Here is a 19,030-nt window from a genome sequence, read left to right on the forward strand (position 1 = left end):
TATAATTTCTCACTAAATACACTCAAACCAACAAAGACTCTGATTTGCTCTAGACTTAACAAAATGGATTTTCATGCTCCTTTTATACATGCTAAATAATTGATGAGTATTTGTGTAAATTTAGCTTGATCGATATCCCTTTATATAAACACAGAAGTAAAGATTCCAGATGGGCCTATGAAAATACTTCAATTGGAGGATTTTTAAAAAGACATGATTTTAGTTTTTTCAACTGTACGTGGATAATACGGAGATGAAGATTTTAAGAAGGAGCTCAATACATAATTCTTATGGTTTTGCATTATTTATAATTTTTTAATTTATGTCTCTTACTCAAAACATTTTTGTGGTGACAAAATAAAATCTGAAGATATTATTAAACTATAATATTGAAACCAGAGTAAAAAAATGAAACCAAATTACTAAACAAGATTGTGATGCACATAGAAGAATTATACCAGAATACCAGAAAAAAATGGGCTGATATATTACATAGACCTAAGCCAAAATTACTTTTGTCTTATCTAAGGTCAAATATACATACCATCAAATTTAATACATTTTTAAAAAAATCTTCAAAATTTTAGTGTCTCACACAAAAGGAATTTCTAAATTTACAAACCAAAAATAACCGAGTTTTAAAAATTAGACCATTTTAGTTTAATAGTTATTATGTTACTTTAATATCACATCAAACCAGTCCAGGAATAGACACTTACTCTTAGTCGTTAGGTCTTGTTTTGCACATTCTCCTTCTGCAATTGACACATCATCAATGGCAATGTCACCTTCTATGCCAGGACCTCGAATACCTTCAAAAATGAGCTATAAATATGAATGAAACAAACCTAAATGTCTATCTTTGATTTGTAGATGGACTGTTATTGAGAAATCGAGGCGCCAAACCTAAAACTGACAGCAATTCTGACACTTATTATCAATGGTCTTTAAAATTGTTACTTACAAAAAACATAAATGTTCTTAACAAAACCAGTGACGGGATATTCCTTGCTTACTATTAGTTTTTCACATCAAAATCTCTGTGTTGATTTTAAAACAAAACTGAACTGAGTAATATAATAAAAACTACCACTACTACAAACCCCAGGACTTTTTGTTTTCAGGGTAAAGAAAAAGGTTTATTTGAACAGTACTTCTCTAAAATAGATGTCCTCCAATTTTGTCTAAACACGTAACACTGGTTTTCTAGAAATATTTTCTGGAATGAATCACTTCTCGGTTCTTTACAATAGTATTGTGTTTACTGAAGCTCAGAACAAGGGATTACCATCTTTATGAAATTTGTTTACTCTCTTGCAAAAACGTGAATAACTTTCTCATATTCCTATACGTTATATTTATGATTTCACTTTTGACATTCTACTTTTAAGAACTTGAAAATATTTATGGGTTTACCTATGTTGAGTATTTAATGACAGACCTTTGAATTTCAACAGCGATTGACATTGAGGTTTAATACATCAAAGTTGAAAGAATAGCTAGCTGAATGAAGTCACTCTCCTATTCTTACTAAGTTCTGAATACAGTGACAATATAAGAACAATTAGCAAATTTTTATTATTTCATTTTTATAGAAATAAGACTGTTTTAAAATTTTCTCTCTAACCCCATAATTATTCCTTGCTTCTAGCAAAACCTTTTAATCTTTTTGATATGAAAAAGCAACTATGCATTTAGTAATTATATTCACAAATATTTCTACATCCCATAAAGGAAATACCTAGTTTGGTCTTTCCAAGGAAAAATTAGCTTAATGAAAAGGTGTTTCAACATCAAGCTGATGTGTGCATTTTTATACAATTTCTAGCCTTGTTTCATTGTAACGAATTAGAGGGAAAGTCTATTTTTATCGATGCCAAAATTTTTGGTTTTGTTTTTTGCCTTTGAAAGTATCTTGATATGGTTCATTAAAGGCAAGTTTATGGCGATTTTCAAAAAACTTAGGCTACCTTTGAGAAGTGCATCTGTTGTTCTCTGATGTACTATATTAATTTCATCGACTGAGATTTCTAAGTGATAAGCAGAAGCATTAGTTATCAACTTTTGTACTGAGTCCCTTTTCCCCACTTGAATACAGTCCACATGAGTAAGAATAATTTTCACGATTTGATAGGAGCAAAAAGTTCGGAGAAATTTTTATTTTTATGTTTAACTTGTGTAGAAAGAGTTTCCTGCTTACCTATGTTGAGATAAATAAGTTAATAAAGAATTGTCCAAAGCTATTTCTTTGAAAAACATCCAAAATGTCATGCATCACTGAAGCCAAAACAAAATGGCAGACCAGAATTAAAATATGGTATAGAATCAAGTTAGTGGTATACAGATTCTCAGTCCTCAGAATCAGCAATGAAACATTACTTTGGCTGCCTGAAAATAATGACTTGCATTTGACATAAGGTGGTGTTTTTGAAAGTTATCTGGAAAGTGGCTAAAAAATCCTCAAAGGACTGATTTAATCACAAGGTCCTCACAGTGAGAATGAAAAATACCAAAATCAATGGTATAAAAATCCAAGAGCACTGACATCAGAAAGGGGGAAGTCATTTTAATGACTGTGGAATGTTACACATTATGGATATCACGTAATTTATTTAACTAGCACCCTATTGATATTGGTAGACATTTAAATTATTTTCAGCTATTCTGAACAAGACTGAGATGAATGCATTTTATTTTATATTATTTTTAAGTAGGATCCATGCCCGGTGGCGAGTCCAACACGGGGCTCAAACTCACAAACCTGAGATCAAGATGTGAGCTGAGATCAAGAGCAGATATTTAACAGACTGAGCCACCCAGGTGTCCCAGGATGAATGCATTTTAAAACATTAATATACACACTTTTTAAGAACACACAGCTCTTTAAGGTCATCTTAAATTGCCCCTATCAGCACTATTGCCTTTTCCTACCCATGGGTTTTTTAGTCATTGGATATTTGTTTTGTTTTGTTTTGATATGTGCTGCTTACCTGGTCAAGAATCAATGTTAGGGTAAATCAATGGTTATTCCCACCCCCTTCTTAGTTTCAGTCATGTGATGCTGAGTCTTCTCTCCTGAAGATAACAACATGAATGGAGTGTTATCTTGGAGAAAGTCAGAACTCACAGATTCATGATGATATGAGTCTTAATCCATAAAATCCAACATGCTCCACTTTGGCCCTATGGCTAATACTTAACTGAATAAAAGTGGAGTGTTATCATCTCAATTCTTTGTTTTTTGCAGGTACTAAAAGGATCGAATGGAGTAAATTATAGATTTCTGCCTCCCAGTCAGGTTTTAAGTCTGGACTGAAGCAGGAATAGGAATGTACTAAGAAAATTTTGTTTGGTAAAGAGGAAACCTCCTTGGTCATCAAGAGTTTTAATTTTAAAAGATGGTGTGGGAGGGAAAGGTTATAAGCACTGCTTGTAGAAGGCAGTAAATTAAGGTGTGCAATGCAGTCACGGCAAAGAAGGGGACTGAATTTCTTCGTGTGGAAAGTGAGGTGTTGGGGAGAAGACTAATAAGGGTAGGTTAGAATGTTCTGCACCTGCTCACACTTGAAATTCAAACAGATGAAACTGAAGTCATAATTTTTTCATTGGGAAGGATGTTGGAAAAAGGGGTTAGGAGTACATGGATTTTCCATCTTAGGTATGCAGAGGTGAATAGGTGATAAAATTATCCATCCAAGTATTTTTTTCTTATTTAAAGCTCACAATTATTCTCACTTAGCAAGTTCTAGTCACCTGGAGCTAGGTGGCAATATAAAAAAGATGGGGCTGTTTTAAAAGCGAAAACTAAAATGTATAATTCATCAAAATCATTTCTGAATTTTTCGAAGCTTCTTGCCCCGGAATGATGCTGCTATTGCTCAAAACCCTTCAGAATTTCTTTCACTGACTTTAAAGTATTAATCACTCCTACTTTTCCCATTAACTTCCTTTAACCTCCCTTCCTTCTGCCTCCCTGTGCAGGTGAGACCTAGGCTTGTGTTTAAACACAAGGTCAGACCTGGGTCGGTGCTAAAAACAGAGTCCTGGAGCAGAGAGGTTGTGAAGGACACTGCCACACTTCTTTTGTGGTAGGACTGAGAGGAAGTGCTGGAGAGCCTTCTGTGGTAAGTGTCAGAGTAGACTGATGCAATTTAAGGTATTTACTTCCTCCCTGCAATATGTTGACTGGTGTAGCTGGCAGAACAACAAAAATACAAATCAACGAATTTTCATATGTTCAGAAGACTGCCTAGATCTAGAACACTCTCTTATATGAATACTTCATCCCTTGTGGATCCTGAATAAGTTAAGGATTAGTAATAATACTTGGCTGATTTGTAAGTCTATTATTTACATTTATCGGCACAACTATGGATAATACAGTTTGTCACTGAGTAAAGCAACTGAATTACTTTCTGTATAAGCATGGCAGGTGTTTTATTTATCATGTGTGGAAATAAATCAGATGTTTTATATATTGTGTGTGGAAATAAATCAGAATTATAGTAGTTACTAGTAGGATGATAGAAATAATTTCTGCAATTCTCTTGGGATGGTTATATAATTAGTGGTTTTAATGTTTATTTGTGATTTTGTGATAATAGGGATTCAATCCAATAGGCCAGAGGAATACCATAGTCCTCCTCAGGGTCCTCTTTGAACAGGAAGAAAAAGATCCTGTGTGGGATATTTGTTTGTTTCCTTTTAATTTCCATTGCAGTTTTGCTCTCATGAAGATTTTTTTTTTTTAACTCCTACTGACTCTCACAAAGAGATTCTTATTGCATTGTTCTTTTTATGTTCTGAACTCTAACTCTATCTTTGAATTATTATAACAACATTTTATAGACTCTAATACTCTCATCAGTGGCTTCTAGACTAAGACTTAGAGAGATACCTTTTCCTGTACATTGTTTTTGATTGTAAAGTAGTTAATTAAAATAAAATGCATACATATTCCATTTAAACAATGTACCTTGGCCAAACTTTCCAGTGTTTATAAAAATACTTGGTGACAAACATCTTTCTCTCAATCATAAAAAGTGGAAACTATAACAGTTTGTTATGATATATCTAAACTTGGAAGCTGTAGTCTGCAATGAAAAAAAAAAGCCTGAATTTTATTCATTTAGAAGAGAAATGCTCTCTAGTTTAATAGGTTAAGTTTTGTCATAATTTTATGAAGTACCACCATGATTCTGATTACTATTACATTAAGGGATAAAACTATGTTCCTTTCCTCTGCAGTACTTCTGAAATGCATCTGGTTTAATTGCCATGAAGAAGAAATTAATAGCATCTAGACATTTGGGGAGAAAATGTTAAAGTTTAGGTTTTCTAAAAGGGGAAAAGGAGGCTCAATTTATGGAAAACCTGTTCTTTACACACTGTCACACTGATATTATTTAAAATGTTTTCCCTTAACTAAAATGACAAGTTTAAAATTCTATGTTTTCACAGTGTGTGCTTGCAATTCAGCAAACTTAGTATGTAGGAAATACTGCAAGATTGGAAAATTAAGTGTTGGTGGATATATTCAAATGGGAAGTTAATAAAATGCATGTGGATTTGTATTAGTACAATGACACTACAGAAAATTAGTTTAACACATTGACTGGCAACTTCTTACATATGTTATAGTGATTTAAATCTTATAGATGTAGGTATAGAGATAGAGATATAGATGATGCTATAAAGCCTGTGTTCTGATATAAATTTCTCAGTAAGGAAGGAAGAGCTCCATGCAACACTAATGAATAAAAGTAGATGGGGAGTCAGAGAATACAGTGCACTTCTGATGATGTGTCTTCAGCATTAATGATGCCTTCTGCAAATGTTCAGAGCATATTTTCTTCAAGATCAGAGAAATATTGCTTCTGATTATTACTGTTAAGGCAAGCAGAATCTAAGGATGAAGTCTGAAAACTGACAGAGTACATCACTTGGAAAAAGCTTAGATACAAATAAAGTTGAAAATAGCTATTAACATTGGAAAATGTTTCTAATGGTTACTTTAGGAGCCACTGCCATGTCTATATAATGGCCCTGGAATTTGGCTTAGAATGCCAAATATATATCTACATGAACATGTGATATCTAATAAGGAGGACAATATATTCCAGATTATTATTATTATTAGAGAGACAAGCATGAGGGCAGCATGATGCAATAACAGAAAATCTCTTTCCAATCCTTATTTAATGTTAAGGATTTATGTGATTTAAGATACTGTCTCAAAATCATTTTGACATCTTTAAATGAGAACATTAGAGTAGAAGATTTCCAGAATTTCTTTTACCTAAAACAAAGAAAACATAAAGATTGTATTTTATGTCTCAAAATGTCTCTATATTTTACCCCTGGAAAGCATTTGGAATATACTACAAAAAGAAATAAAGCAGGGTGCCTGGGTGGCTCAGGTAAGTGTCTGCCTTCAGCTCAAGTCATGATCTCGGGATCCTGGGATCCAGCACCGGCATGGGCTCCCTGCTGAGCAGGGAGTCTGCTTCTCTCTCTTCCTCTCCCTCTGTCTCTGCCCATGACTCATGCTTTCTCTCCCTCTCTCAAATAAATAAATAAAATCTTAAAAAAAAAAAAGCATTAAAGAGGATGGTTAAATATTTTTCTTGGTGTAAGGTATAAGTTATAAGTAAAATTCTAAAATAACACTCTATCAATTTTGTTTTTTTGGAAATTTTGCCATAATCTTTCCAAATCCTGCAAAATATATTTGCATCACAAACACTGAACATGCTATATTAATTCTTGACAAAGAGCCCCAAAGGGAATTTCAGTAGAATAAAACTTCTATTTACCCTGAGAAGTACTATACCCTGAGAAGTACTACACAATTTTATTTTCAGCTAAGCAAACTAATTGGACACACTCAAACAAAGGACTTTGCAAGTGGTTGTGTTTTAAAGGGCTTATAAATCAAAATAATTTAAATGCATGCAACCCCAAACAAATAAAACCACCTAATTGTCAGTGCAGCAGAGGCTCAAAAATCACTTATATCTCATTTAAAATTCCAAGAGGTAGGAGATCTCCTTTCCACTTGAAGCAAAGACATTCTACAATGCCACACAGCTACATTTGAGTAATATTAAAACTTCTCAAAACCTAATTTATATGCTAATATATTCCATACAGTTTTTACTGTGCTTTCTTGGTATCACATACCAAAGCAAGCATTTTTGAAAAGCTCGACAGTTTACAAATGATTTTTGACTAAAAAATGCTTTGTCAGAAAAAAGTTCAAAACAACAAAAATCTCAAAACCAAAACAAAATAAAAGCAAAATATGAGGTAGGCTGATGTAGTTGTGTTTCATGTTTCCTTAGAAATCAAGACTTAGGAAATAACAGAAAGTCTTTAGCCAACAGACCTAGTGTCAAAGAATAAAAGAACATAAAAATCCAAAGTAAAAATATGACTTTATTCATCTTATTTTTGACAGGTAATTTAAATAGCTTAGCAATACTTCATTAAAAACTGATACTCTTTAAACAAATAAAAAAAACCCCAAAAAACAGAAAACAAAAACTAAAACTGCTCCTCTTCGATTTGCTTCCAACCAAGACAGACTGAACAGGAACCAAATCTATCCTCCCATCTGTACCAACCAAATAACTGGACAAAATATATGAAACAATAAACATCAGGTAATGAAGAACAATGATCAGTGAGTGATGGGAATCAGAAAGGTGAGCCCTATGGTGCCCTATACAGAATTGACAGACGATGGTGCAAGCAGAAGAAAGATAGAGCTTGGTAAAAAATCTCGGGGGAGTTGGAGCGAGGAGAGTTTAAGGACTCCAAGGCAGCTAGAGTGTGCAGGGTAGAATACAAGCAAGGGCAGAGCTGCAGAGATCATCAGAGGGTCTCCCTAAAGTATTTAGCAACATACTGATCAGGACATGAATGTGCAGTAGTTACTACACAAGAACTGGGAAAAAAACCAGAGAGATGCCCTGGGGGTAAAAGTACCAAGCCCACACGAGGGTTGGAAAACCTCATAATTCATGGGGCATTGGACAGGGTACTCAGAAGACTCTTGCCTTGATAATGAGAAATAATTAGCCCTATATGAAACACTGCTTCTGTCTCCCCTAACAAAACTTAAAAGCAAGACCAAAAAATGATTAAATTGTCTCCAAATAACTATGTCCCAAACAAGTTCAAGAATATTTACATAAACATAAAAATGACCAACAAATTTTATATTTTATAAAACCATAAGAATTTTAGCTATCAACGTAAAATTCCAAATGTCTGACACCCAATCAGATTACCAGACATGCACAGAAGCAGAGAAATAACTTGTAATGAGGAGAAAAAAAAATCAGTCAAAACCAAGCAAGAAGTGACACAGATGTTAGCATTAGTGGGCAGTGACATTAAAACATCTATTATAACCAGGTTTCGTATATTCAAAACATTAACTAGAGATGTGGAAAATATTTTTTCAAAGACTCAACTTGAACGCACAGGGATGAAAAGTACAATGGTTGAGATACAAAATGCACTGAATATGATTGAAGGCAGATTAGGCATTGCAGAAGAAATGATTAGTGAATGTGAAGACAGAATAGAAACTATACAAAATGAAACACAAGTAAAAATAAAGAACACTAAACAAGCATTAATCAGCTATATATCACCTCTTATACATGCACGTGAATAAGGGGTCTTAAATACACACATAAGGTGTTGGACTGGAGCCTTCAAAGGAGAAGAGGAGGAACTAAAAATATTTGAAGAAACATTAGCCAGACAATGCTTAAATTTAATAGAAACTATAAACTCACAGATCCAAGATCTATGAACCACAAGCACATGAAAAATGAAGAAAATGACATAATAGCATGTCACAGTTAAACTGCTCAAAACCAGTGATACAGAGAAAAATCTTAAAAGCAACCGGTCACATTACATATAGAAGGATAAATATGAGTTTCAGCAGATTTATTCTTAGAAATGATGCAAACAAAAGGACAGGAGAACATCTTTAAAGTTCCAAAAGGAAAAACCAGAATACTACACTTAGAGAGAGGAAATATCTTTCAAAAAAAAGAAGGTGAGATAGACTTTTTCAGAAGTACAAAAGGTGAAAAGAATTCATGTTTAGCAGACCCATAGTACAATAAATGTTAAATGAAGTCCTTCGGGCAAAATAAAATTGATACCAGATGGAAATATGCATCTACAAAAAGGGAACAAAAAGCACTAGGAATGATAACTACTTTGAGCACCATGTATGCAAACCCCATCTGATTTCTCAGTTGGAATGAGGGGAAGGATTATAGTGAAGAGAGTTCTCCAAGGTTTGGCCTATTATGAAAAAGCTTTATTCATTTAAACACCATTGAACATCTGCTTTAAACATTCTTACAAATTTCTTTTTTGTGAATTTAATATGTAAGTCCCTGAGGCTACAGAAAATTTGTTGTCATTCGTAGTTGTAAAAATGTTCCACTCTGAATTTACACTGACCACATCCTTCCTGGTAACGAAAGACTAATTCAGGTCCTGACATCCCTTCTTTAAATCAACAATATTGGTATCAAAACACAATGGAGGGGCGCCTGGGTGGCTCAGTGGGTTAAGCCTCTGTCTTCGGCCCAGGTCATGATCTCAGGGTCCTGGGATCGAGCCCCGCATCGGGCTCTCTGCTCAGCAGGGAGCCTGCTTCCCCTCTCTCTCTCTGCCTGCCTCTCTGGCTACTTGTGATCTCTCTCTCTGTGTCAAATAAATAAATAAAATCTTTAAAAAAAAAAAACACAAAAAAACACAATGGAATAAGATGGGCCAAATAACAAAGAAAAGCAATTCCTTTCTATAAGATTGTAATCTCAAACTTAGAGCTGACCCCCTGCCTCTCATTTCTTTCCTCTATGAAACCTCGTCAATGTTCCCCTTCTAGATTCTCTCTGTTGTGACATCTTGAATGAAGAAACATTCCCTTGCAAGAACAAAATGAACAAAATAAAATTAATGCCTTTTCTATGAAAAAATATGGGATAAAATAACTATTTGCAGAAATATAATAATTTAATATCTGCTTATAGGTCATTCTATTAATTCTGAGTAGTGAATAATTTTTTAAAGATTTTATTTATTTATTTATTAGAGAGAGAGAGAGTGCATGAGCAGTGGGAGAGGAGCAGAGGGAGAAGCAGACTCATGGCTGAGTGGGGAGCCCTACCTTGGGCTCCATCCCAGGATTCTGGGATCATGACCTGAGCAGAAGGCAGATGCTTAACTGAATGAGCCACCCAGGTGCAGTGTAGTGAATAATTTTAGTTCAGGTGCTGTTTTCCTAATTTCCTTACTACCTTATGCAAATCTCTCAAGAATAGACACTCTCTGTAATGACCAGCCCACTGGACTCAGCTTGCTTTACTATTTGAGTCTCACTGTCTTTAAATTCTGTGGGCACCAAACTTTCCTGATCTCCTTCTCTTTAACTCTAAAACATACTGAAAAATACTACTTAGGATTGAGCTCTTCTCCCATAGTTCATATTATTGGTTAGTGTTCTGTATGATTCCATCATTTAATCAGTTTACATATGTACACTTTCCCTTGGAAATATCAACCACTTCCTGTCCTCTAGGGAGCACATACACTCCAATGACTCACGAATGTCCATGTCCCCAAAGCTTCAGATCAACATATACAACAACCTCCACATTTTAAAAAGGATATTCCATAGGCATCTTATCAACATGTCCAAAACAGAAGTAATCATATTCATCCCTGAAGTTTGTCTCTTTTCCTCTTTGTTATTTAAGGTAATGTGTAGCACAAGCATTACCCCAGATTCCCTAGTTAGAGACTTTTAAGTCATTTATGGCTGCTTCCCAAATTTCTAATATAACAACAACAAAAAAATGTTCTGCTGGTTTTTACACCAAAGTATATCTTGAAATCATCCTTTTTTCTTTATATCACTTCCTTAGTTTGTCCCTTCAACATCTTTTATATGATCTTTATAAGTCCTAACTGGTTTGCCAATCCAGTTTTACCTCTTTGAGCCAGCAACATGACCACTGTACCCTGTCATCCCCAGAGCAAAATCTTCCAATGACCCCCCATTACCCAAGCACCATGGGTTCCTTAACCTCAGCTCACTCCAGTCTGATTTCTTTTCATGTACCAAATGGCAGATAAAAGTTTTTCTGTTTCTCAGGCAAATCCTATGGTATATCAATGTCTGTTTACTCTGAACTCTGCTGCAGTATTAATATTAGCTCTTTCTCTGCTTTGCAATCCCTCTCCTTGGTTCTGGTTTCACCTCATAAGTTTTACTTGACTTTCTTCTATACTCTTCTCGTTGGTTGCGTGTGCTCAGAACCTTGTGCACACCTCTATTACTGCAATGTTTACAGTATGCTATGTGTTTATGTGTATATTTCTACCAATCTGAGATAAACAATCATTTTTAGATTAGGTTGAGGAAACCTAGCATTGTTCCTGGCACACAAGAGTAGGTCAAAAAGTATTTATTGAACTGTTCATTATGGTAATAAGTAATTGTCTTGAAAGTGCTCAATTATTAAATTGATGTCTATGGCAATAAAGGAGTATCCTGAAGAAAACAGTAATAGAACTGTTGTCTTAAGTACTTATTGTGTGTGTGTGTGTGTGTGTGTGTGTGTGTGTGTGTGTATGTCCTAAAGTACATTGAAGAAATTGATGGTAGAAAAAAACACCCAACCTGAGTATATAAAACACACATACTATATATAGCTAATAAAATCACTAAAACTACATTATTTTCTCCACTGAAATAGTTTTGTGAAATATTGTCTCAAGCCATAGTGGCCATTTTTTAGTCATTAAAATTTCTATTATATATTTGCAGCTAACTTTCTTAATTCAATTTACCCTTACTTTTCTATATCAAAACAAAGAAAAAGAACTTCTTCGAAGTTCTCTGACTTTGGTCATCAAAGTGATAAATCACTAAAATGACATTACCTCAGGGAGACACATTTTGCTAAAGTATGTAAAATTCCATCACGTAAAATTAAAATAGATTAATTGAGAATTGACTATCCAGTTTCCATTATTGTAAGAACCTATGTTATTTATCTTCAGTAAACAAAATATACACATGTGATTTTACAGAAATGGATTACATTTTCTCCTGGCAAGTCATTTGGATTTTGAAAGACTATTAGTCAAACATATTATTTGATAGATTTTAATCAATAAAGAAAAGGGGCATTTTCTCTTCATAAAACAGCTTTTGGAACTAAAGAAAAACTTAATACTATAATTTTGTGATGCTCATATCACAGAATTTCTAAACCTTCATATTTTATATTTGTTCAAGTTCTGCCTTTAACTTTATACTCATGTGCAGCACTCATTTCACAAAAATGATTGTTCTTTTCTTACCTGAAATGAAGTGATTGGATATATATTAACGTGAGCCTCATTCCACCGCTGTCCTTTATTCCCACTTGAAGACCACAGTGGATTCTCTATTGTTGTCTGCCCTTTCAAACGCAGATAAACATTTAGAACACCTAAAAATAACAATGACATTTTATTTTGTATATATTTTTTGTTTTACATTTGTTTCTCCTTGACCTAACACTTTCAAACTGTTAAAAATAAAATTTCTCAGAACACTAATGTCTCTTCCTTTCTTCCACTCTCATTTCTAATTTTGCTTTTATGACATTTAGAAGACTTCCAAAGACGATTGTGTCCTAATCCCTAGAATCTGCGAATGTTATTTTATATGATAGAAGCAGCTTTGCAGATGTGACCAAATTAAGTATCTTGAGATGGGGAGGGGGACAGATTATTCTAGATTATTGTGGTGGGTCTTAAAATTAACCCCATGTATCTTTATAAAATGGAGGCAGGAGATTTATACAGGAGAGAAGAATGTCATGTGAAAGAAAAAGAAGAGATTTTGTGGATGGTTTTGAAGATGTAGAAAGAAGCCACAAGCCAAATATAGGTAGCCACTAGAAGCTAGGAATGTATTCTCCCCTAGAGCCTTCAGAAGGATCTAGCCCTGCTGACACCTTTTTAGCCCCATGATACTCATTTTGGATTTCTGTCTTCTAGAACTATAAGATAATGCATTTGTGTTGTTTTAAGCCACAAAGCCTGTGGTAACTTATTTGTTACAGCAGTGACAGGAAACTAATATAGCCTGTGTGTGTATTGAGTGACTTGTGCAAATTCTGACTCTAAATTCCCTGTCCTATATTACCAATTAGCATTTCCCTTTCAATTTACTTTTTAACCAATTCTCTTTTCTCTTCTAAAAGAATTATTTGAAGATAAAATGAGAATATGTTTGTCTCATGATTTGATATCTTTTCAATAGTTTCAGTTCTGCACATAGTAAAAATAGTGATGCTGATGATGTTAATAGAACACGATATATGTTGAACATATACTCCAGATCCCATGAAGCTCTATTATAGAGAAAACTTTGAATGGTTAAGTAATTTTCCCAGTTCATACAGTAAGTAAATAGCAGAGGCAAAATTTGAACCCACAGAATTCCAAAGTCTGATATCCTAATCACTAAGCAATCAGTATTTTGATACACTTTGAAAAATTTTTAATTTTTATTTATTTATTTATTTTTTTTTTAAAGATTTTTTATTTATACATTTGACAGAGAGAGATCACAAGCAGACAGAGAGGGAGGCAGAGAGAGAGGGAAGCAGGCTCGCTGCTGAGCAGAGAGCCCGATGCGGGACTCGATCCCAGGACTCGAGATCATGACCTGGGCCGAAGGCAGCGGCTTAACCCACTGAGCCACCCAGGCGCCCCTATTTTTATTTTTTTTTAAAGATTTAACTTATTTATTTGACAGACAGAGACCACAGGTAGGCAGAGTGGCACGCAGAGAGAGAGAGAGAGAGAGAGAGAGAGAGAGAGAGAGGAGGAAGCAGGCTCCCTGCTAAGCAGAGAGTCTGATGCGGGGCTCGATCCCAGGACCCTGGGATCATGACCTGAGCCGAAGGCAGAGGCTTTAAAACCCACTGAGCCACCCAGGCGCCCCTAGAAAAAAATTTATTGAGATATAATTTACATGCAATAAAATTATCTCATTTTAAATGTATAGGTCAGTAAACTTTTGATTGGTATATACTGCAGGGTAAGCACTACTCAGTCAAGATATAGAACATTTCCACATTCCCAGAAAGCTCCCTCACTTTCCTTTGTAATTAAACTTCATACCCTTATTCCTTTGCCAGGCAACTATTGATAAGACTTTCTTGACTAACTGATGATTTTTGCCTTTTCTAGAATTTCCTATTAATGCAATTATGCAGTAAGTATTTTTTGTGTGTCTGGCTACTTTTCCTCAGCATAATTTCTGTTATGTTCATTGACATATTGTGTTTGTCTTTTTAATTTTAGTATTTAGGTCATAGTTACTGTAGTTTTTTTTGTATGTTTGGAATTAAGTGTACTATCTTTTTTGTTCTCTGCTTGTCCCCTCTGCTTTTTATTCCTTTGTGGCTCCTTCCCTTCTTTCTTTTCAGTTGATTTTTTTACATTTCTTTACATTTCTTTACATTTCTTGTACTGATTTTTATATGTCTCTTTTTAATTGTGTTTTAGCAGTTGTTTCAGGGTTAACAAGAGGCACTCATAACTTTTCATAGTCTAATTATGGTCAGTATTTCCTTCTTCATGCTCACAAATCATACAGCATACATGTTTAACTATGACCTCCCTCTTTTCTTTTCAAAGCGGATACTTTGAATATAAATTCACTATCTTACTTCATACATGTAATAATCTTACAACAGTATAAATAATTTACCTGTCTTCTTTCTATTTTTAGAAGTAATTGTATCTTTTACCCTTGCCTAAAATATAACCTCACCTTACAGTGAATAGTCAGATGTATTTTATACAAATTATAAGAACATACAGTTTTAAACTTTTCCACTTATTTGCCATTTTTGATGGTATTCATTTCTACCTGTAGATCTGAGTTACAATCTAGCACCATGTCCCTTTGGCCTGAAGGACATCCTTTAGCACTTTTTGTAGTGGTGATTTGCTGGTGACAAAGATTCTCAGATTTGTTTATATAAAAATAACTTCGTTTCACTCATGTTTTTGTGAGACTTAAAATTCTTCCAATTTTTCCCCTAAGCACTTGAATGTTGTTCTATTTTTCTTCTCTATATCACGGTTTCTAATGTGAAATCAGCCATCATTTTATCTTTTTCCCTTCTGCATGTTTTTTTTTTTTTTTCTTTTCTCCTTCAGGCTGCTTTTGAGCATTTTCCCTTATCTTTGGTTTGCAGTAGTTTGATTATAGTTTGCCTAAATATCTTATGCAGGGTTTGCTGAACCTCTTTTAGCTTTCCTTTTATTTCTGCCTCATCTATTTCTTCTACTTTTTCAGACTCCAATTATATATATGTTATGCAATTTGATATTCTTTTACCAGAGGCTATAGTCATTTTTATCCAACATTTTCCCTTCATTTTTCAGGTTGGAAAATTGTGTCTGCCTTCAAGTTTATTATCTATTTTTTTTTCCTTCTGCAATATGTTAAGTTCCTCCAGTAAATTCTTCATGTCTTGTCAACCACTTAATGATACAAATCTTATTTGGCTCTTTTGTATAATTTCTCTTTCTTTGCTAGACTTCACTATCTGTCCAATTATTAAGACTCTACTTCCTATGATTCTTGCAATATATTTACTCTAATGTCATTGAACATATTTAAAATACCTTTTTAAAAGTTTTTATCTGCTAAGTCTAATGTTTGGTCCTCTTCAGTTTCATTTTTATGGGTTAATTTTTTACTCTTTCATTGACTGTGGATCACATTTTCTGTTTCTTTGTCCATCTGGTGATTTTCACTAAATAATGGGCATTGTAGACATTACATTAAGGATATTTAGCTTTATAATCATTCTAAGAAGGCAGTTTTGTTCTAACAGGCTATTCAATTACTGACTCATCATGTTAAAATCTTTTTTTTTAAATTTTTTTATTTTATTTTTTTTTTATTTATTTGACAGAGAGAAATCACAACTAGGCAGAGGCAGGCAGAGAGAGAGGAGGAAGCAGGTTCCCCGCGGAGGAGAGAGCCCGATGTGGGGCTCGATCCCAGGACCCTGGGATCATGACCTGAGCCGAAGGCAGAGGCTTTAACCCACTGAGCCACCCAGGTGCCCCACTGACTCATCATGTTAAACTTGTATAGATAGGTTTGGTTTTATAATAACAATGCAGACCTGTGAAAAGCCCAAATTGTCACACGAATCTCCTTAACTCTGTGGGAATCAACCTTCAAATCTGTCTCTACTGTGGATCTTGTTGCAGCTTGGACTTGGGTTTTTAAAGGAAAGGTCTACAGAGGTCAGTTCTTTAGGGCGTCACCCTAAGGGAGAGCCTGTTTTGTTTGTTTGTTTGTTTTTGTTTTTGTTTTCATGTTGTCAGAGGCTGTTAGGATATCTCTTCACTCTAAAATGGCTTCAACTTCAATATTCCCCACTGTTCTTCTCCCAGGACTCTTTGACCTGCCCACCTCTGTTCTGTTGTCAAGTCCACAAAACAATATGTTGCTATATTGTAAACCCTGTTTTTTTTTTACTATTACATGAGTATAACTTAGCCTTTAGGCAAAGACATGTGGAACCCTATAGAAGTTTCTAGAGTCAACTCAGCACACCTTCTTTCTTTTATCCTGATTTACAGATTCTAACTACTTTAGCTGCCCAGTACTCTCATCTCTGCCTCCTGAACTCAGTGGCACCTCCATGTTCTGCTTGAATTCAAGAGCTCTGTGTTAGGGCCAGGAAATTATTCTCAGGCAGAGGAAGGCTCCTGTAGATATTACCTCATTTTCACAGATCTCAGTCTTGCCCTGCCTCTTCCATTTTCTGAAAACCATTACTTACTCTCTTTAACCCATTTTAAGAGTTGTTTATAGCTGTAGGATTTATCTGGAGCCGGTAACTACTGTGTGGCTTCAAGACAGTCTCATTTTGATAACTTTTACAGATAATCATGTTATTATTAAAATCCATATCTATCTTCCATATAATATATACATTGGTTTATGTGAATATTGCACACAAACATTGCAGAACAGGAAAAACAATATAAAAATCACCATTAAATTGGTCTCTCAAAGGTGGCCTCCTTAATATTTTGGTGTATGTTGCTTTAGTCATTTTTTAAAATATATATCAAGATATGTACAATTATATGGTATAGAGTAGTTTATCCTTCAGATTTTTAGAGCAATTTTATCAATTCTTTACACATAAGCACACATATTCATATTAGGCACAGATACATAAACATGAATATGTACTTTTTTTTCTTTTAAAGATTTCATTTATTTATTTGACAGAGAGATCACAAGCAGGCAGGTAGAGAGAGAGGGGGGAGCAGAGCAGAGAGCTTGATGTGAGGCTCGATCCCAGGACCCAGAAATCATGACCTGAGCCGAAGGTAGAGGCTTAACCCACTGAGCCACCAGGTGCCCTGAATATGTACTTTTTTAAACAACAACAAACCCCCTGCATTCCTAACATCACCTGTCACTAGCTGGCTGACTTCCGCTTAGTCTCTTAAATCTCTCTGCTTCAATTTCCTTATCACACAAGTGATGATGATAATAATAACTAGCATAAGCTCTTGGTGAGAATTGAAATGAGTTAAAGTATGTAAACTGTACATCATGTTTCATCCTACTCCTCACTGTGTTTTACTATTATCTATCAAGATAGTTCAATAATATTTCTCTATTTCTCTATTGATGCAGGAGATTGTATTAGGGCACTTCTTAATGTGGAACTAGGATTGTATTACAGGAATCCATTTTACTTGGTAATGGACTAGTACTCTTTTATTACGTTAATTCCTTTTGCTAGTATTATATTTAGGGATAATACATGCATATGTATACATAATGTTCTCCAGCTTCCTTTTTTTTGGTGTTTTTTGTTTTATCTTGTTGCTTGTTTACTTTTGCTTCAGAATCTACTTTCTTGTATTTTTTTCCCCTTCAGTATAAGAAAAATCGCAGGCTTGTCCTCCATAGTACTGATTTTAATTTCTATAGTATGAATTTTGTTCTCTTGTTTCTAATGTCATCTTTACTTGGCTATTATTTATGATGCTACATTCCTGTCTGATCTCACAAAGCTCCCCCTTATTTTAATCCTTTATTCAGGTCCTTTTTTTCAAATTCATCTGTTGTATCATTCTTATTTTTTATTGTTTAATAAAGTTCACATTCTTATTAATTTGTTGGAAGCTATAAAGCTTATACAGAATAAATTTTACTTTCACCTGAACTGTAAGTTTTTTTTCAATAGTATGTACTTCCTTTATTATGTGCATGTTAGCTTTGTTTTTTTCTATGCAATCCTCAGTAGAGCCTTATTTTTTCAATCTCTCTTTCTCTCTTATTTAATCCTCTTTATTCACCCTTAAATAATGCTAAGTAATCTTGTGACATTTTCCCCCAAACAATTTTATAGGGCTTCTTTTATATCCACGGGATAGGTGTGGATTTTGTTAGCTTCTCCTATAAGATCTAAAGGTGCAGAACAGGTTAATGTGAGATTCACTACTATATCAAGATTCAGCAATCTGAGAATAGTGGAAAAACATTCATGTCTCTGAGCCATTTAAGAGTTGAACTTTCTGGGACTTTCCCATTGTGCTCAGTGATCCACTGTGGTAAGAAGTAGCTTTCTGAATCCATCTTTCTATTTTTCTTTTTAAATATTCAGTGTGGCTCAATTTTTTTTGCCCTGTTGGTCCTGGAATCTTGTACATCAGAAAGGCAAACTTGTGCCAAAAGGAAAAGCCACTGCAGGACATATTTTAGTGTGATATAACTACATTCTATTTTGAACATAATCCACAACAGGGAGGGATTCAATGAAATCAAACCCAAGTAAATAACAAATTATGTTAAACATTAAATAAAGTTATAATACTTTCTGAATCCCTTGGTTGTCATTGGACTCACAAAGTGGTATAAGCATATATCTTT

General features: G+C 34.4%; 1 protein-coding gene across 2 annotated transcripts in view; it reads right to left on the minus strand.

The window, feature by feature from the left end:
- MDGA2 (MAM domain containing glycosylphosphatidylinositol anchor 2) overlaps window positions 1-19,030 on the minus strand; it is an 878,646-nt gene that overhangs the window by 3,334 nt on the left and 856,282 nt on the right. For both annotated transcript variants that reach the window (XR_006818839.1, XM_046010033.1), the window contains exons 15-16: window positions 12,409-12,539; window positions 720-825 (exon numbers count right to left, since the gene is read on the minus strand). Coding sequence is in view for 1 of the 2 variants with exons in the window: in XM_046010033.1 (XP_045865989.1) it covers window positions 720-825; window positions 12,409-12,539 (237 nt within the window). In the remaining variant the exon portion in view is untranslated. The remainder of the gene's footprint in view (window positions 1-719; window positions 826-12,408; window positions 12,540-19,030) is intronic.

Source organism: Meles meles, chromosome 6, assembly GCF_922984935.1.
Source record: "Meles meles chromosome 6, mMelMel3.1 paternal haplotype, whole genome shotgun sequence".
Taxonomy (NCBI): Eukaryota; Metazoa; Chordata; class Mammalia; order Carnivora; family Mustelidae; genus Meles; species Meles meles.